Source organism: Stegostoma tigrinum, chromosome 46 (assembly GCF_030684315.1).
Source record: "Stegostoma tigrinum isolate sSteTig4 chromosome 46, sSteTig4.hap1, whole genome shotgun sequence".
Taxonomy (NCBI): domain Eukaryota; kingdom Metazoa; phylum Chordata; class Chondrichthyes; order Orectolobiformes; family Stegostomatidae; genus Stegostoma; species Stegostoma tigrinum.
In genome coordinates, this window is record NC_081399.1 from 1414620 (window position 1) to 1418237 (window position 3618).

General features: G+C 55.6%; 1 protein-coding gene across 1 annotated transcript; it reads left to right on the forward strand.

Moving 5' to 3' along the window:
• Positions 1–6: 6 nt before the first annotated feature.
• LOC125449633 (serine/threonine-protein phosphatase PP1-alpha catalytic subunit) lies at positions 7–2416 on the forward strand (the record flags this gene model as incomplete). Its single annotated transcript, XM_059642770.1, is given in 4 exon segments — positions 7–297; positions 1559–1693; positions 1824–1859; positions 1861–2416. Coding segments are annotated over 4 exon segments (552 nt in total), but the record flags the coding sequence as incomplete, so codon positions are not given.
• Between the last annotated feature and the right edge of the window lie 1202 nt (positions 2417–3618).

Here is a 3618-nt window from a genome sequence, read left to right on the forward strand (position 1 = left end):
TGTCTGCTTCGCGTGTGCTCTCTGCCCCGCCTGTTGCTGACCTTTGCGGTCTGTCTCCTGTTCCTCTGGCCAGGGCTGTCCCCGGATTTGCAGTCAATGGAGCAGATCCGTCGTATCATGAGGCCAACAGATGTTCCTGACCAGGGATTGCTGTGTGATTTGCTGTGGTCTGACCCAGATAAGGATGTTCAGGGCTGGGGGGAGAATGATCGCGGCGTCTCCTTCACCTTCGGGTCAGAGGTTGTTGCTAAGTTCCTGCACAAACACGACCTGGACCTGATCTGTCGCGCCCACCAGGTACCCACCTGCCCGGGGGGGGGGGGGGGGGCGGCAGTGCGAGGGCGGGGAGATGGGGGGGGGTGCAGTGCGAGGGCCGCGGGTGGGGAGATGGGGGGGGGCAGTGCGAGGGCCGCGGGTGGGGAGATGGGGGGGGGTGCAGTGCGAGGGCGGGGAGATGGGGGGGGTGCAGTGCGAGGGCCGCGGGCGGGGAGATGGGGGGGGCAGTGCGAGGGCGGGGAGATGGGGGGGGTGCAGTGCGAGGGCGGGGAGATGGGGGGGGCAGTGCGAGGGCGGGGAGATGGGGGGGGCAGTGCGAGGGCGGGGAGATGGGGGGGGCAGTGCGAGGGCCGCGGGCGGGGAGATGGGGGGGGCAGTGCGAGGGCGGGGAGATGGGGGGGGTGCAGTGCGAGGGCCGCGGGTGGGGAGATGGGGGGGGGCAGTGCGAGGGCCGCGGGTGGGGAGATGGGGGGGGGTGCAGTGCGAGGGCGGGGAGATGGGGGGGGTGCAGTGCGAGGGCCGCGGGCGGGGAGATGGGGGGGGCAGTGCGAGGGCGGGGAGATGGGGGGGGTGCAGTGCGAGGGCGGGGAGATGGGGGGGCAGTGCGAGGGCGGGGAGATGGGGGGGGCAGTGCGAGGGCGGGGAGATGGGGGGGGCAGTGCGAGGGCCGCGGGCGGGGAGATGGGGGGGGGCAGTGCGAGGGCGGGGAGATGGGGGGGGTGGGGGGGGGGAGTGCGAGGGCCGCGGGTGGTGAGATTGGCGGGGGTGGTGGGGGTGGGGGGGGGGGGGGGGGGAGTGCGAGGGCCGCGGGCGGAGGAGGCAGGGCTGGGGGTTGATGGGGAGCTGCATTTATAGTGATTTTTTTCATGAACTTAAAATGTCTTGAAGCACTTCAGAACCAATGAAATATTTTTCAGTAATAACAAAGTCAAAATCAACTTATGTTTATGTTACAACTTAATGCAGCAAAATTTCCCAAGATATCTCAGTAAAGCATTCTCAGAACATACAACAACACAGCCCAGAACGGGCCCTTCGGCCCTCGATGTTGTGCTGACCTGTGAACTAATCTAAGCCCCTCCCCCTACACTATCCCATCATCATCCATATGCTTATCCAAGGACTGTTTAAATGCCCCGAATGTGGCTGAGGTAACTACATTGACAGGCAGGGTGTTCCACGCCCTTACCACTCTCTGAGTAAAGAACCTGCCTCTGACATCTGTCTGAAATCTATCACCAAAGGAGGAATATTGTCTCCTGTTTGCCCCCCTCTCCTGCAGGTTGTGGAGGACGGTTACGAATTCTTTGCCAAGCGCCAGCTGGTGACTCTGTTCTCTGCCCCGAACTACTGTGGGGAGTTTGACAATGCCGGGGCCATGATGAGTGTGGATGAGACCCTGATGTGCTCCTTCCAGGTCAGTCCCAGCCTCTCCCCTGGTGTGTGTCTGAGAGTGAGTGTGAGCGTGTGTGAGTGAATGTCTGTCTATCTCCATCTCCTTTCACAATGACTTTCACTTCAGCTTCAGTTTGCTTTGTCTCCTGCAGATTCTAAAGCCTGCCGATAAGAACAAGCCGAAGTATAATCAGTTTGGGGGCTAATCAGTTTGGGGGCTATAATCCGAGTGGGAGGCCGGTCACACCACCTCGTAACTCTGCAAAAGCTAAGAAGTGAGAGGTGGGGCGAGGCCTGACCCAAACAACGTGCAAATTACTGAGATCCTGCTCTCTTCTGACTCTTGCCTCGTTCAACTACCCCCCCCCCCCCCCCCCCCCGCCACCCGCACCTCTACCTCGTATAATGCACAGTTCTCTTTGAACCCAGTGCTCTCTGAGGGAGCTCAGCTGGAATTGGCCTCACTGGAGGATCATGTGCAGACACTCTGAATCAAAAACAGATACTCAGTCACCTCACTCAGGCCTGTGTCAGGGTGAGGAGAGGAACACATTCAAGTCCCCTGCTCCCTGATCCACCCCCACCCACCCCCCTTTGATGCTGCAACATAGGGGCACAGAATTTTGGTTTTTTTTAAAATAGATTTATTTCATCATGGTCGAAGAATTAAAAAAATAAAGCTTGTATTTTTAAACAATATTAAAATGGGCCGTGCATCAGAACGGTGTGCCCTGACTTGAGTGACCTCACGTCGTTCACCTATTTCTGTTTGTGTCTGGGCTGACAACGGAGTATTTGTTTGCAATTTGGAAGGGAGGACGAAAGATCAGAACACTATTTAAATGGAGAAAGACTGCAGAAGGTTGCAACACAAAAGGATTTCCACACCAAACACACAAATATAACACACAGGGACAGCAGGGAAGGGTCATGGAACGTTGGCCCTTATTTTAAGGGGGTTGGAATATGAGAGAAGGGAAGTCTTACTGCAGCTGTACAAGGTGCTGGGGAGACCACATCTGGAGCACTTTGAGCAGGTTAGGTCCCCTTAAGGGAAGATTGCATTTCAGTGGAGGTAGTTCAGAGAAGGTTCACTGGGATGATCTCTGCAATGGAGGGACTGTCTTCTGAGCAGAGGTTAAATGTGCTCACTGGAGGTTAAGGGAATGAGAGGGGATTTCATTGAAGTATATTGGATGGTTAAGGGGCTTCACAGGGTCAATGTTGAGAGTATGTCCCCCCCCCCCACCCATAGGAGGGTCTGGGACCAGAGGGCACAGTCTCAAAATAGAGGGGTGTCAATTTCAGACCAAGATGAGGAGGAACTTCTCTCAGAGGGTTGGGAGTCTTTGAAACTCCTTGCCACAGAGAGCTGTGGCCCAGAGTCCTTGTGGATATTTAAGGCAGAGGGAGAGAGAGATCAAGATTCTGGATCAGTTGGGGAATCGAGGGATATGGGGAAAAGGGCTGGGAGGAATGTTTGATCATACATGTGAATGGTGGAGCGGGCTGAATGGCCGCCTCCTATTTCTGACGGTGATTGCGCATGGAGCCGAAAAGAAGCATGTGTAAGGTTTGGGATGGTAAAATCAGAGCTGGCCTGTGAGGAATATAAAGAAATCGGGAAAGAACTCAAGCAGGAAATTAGGAGAGCAAAAAGGGACCTTTGCACTTCGGGTTAAAGATCATCTCAAGTCATTCTACCCATACTTTCAAAACAAGAGGATAACTAGGGAGAAGATAGGACCACCCAAGGACAAAAGGGGGAGTTTGTGCTTGGAGGCAGAAGATGTGGGTGAGATCCTAAATGAGTTGGCGTCTGTATTCACCCAGAAGAGGGATATGGAGGAAATGAGACTTGTGTGGAGCGTGCTAATGTGCTAGGGCATTTTGTGATCAAGAAAGAAGTGGTGTTCGGTCTCTTGAAGGGCATTAAGGTGGATATGT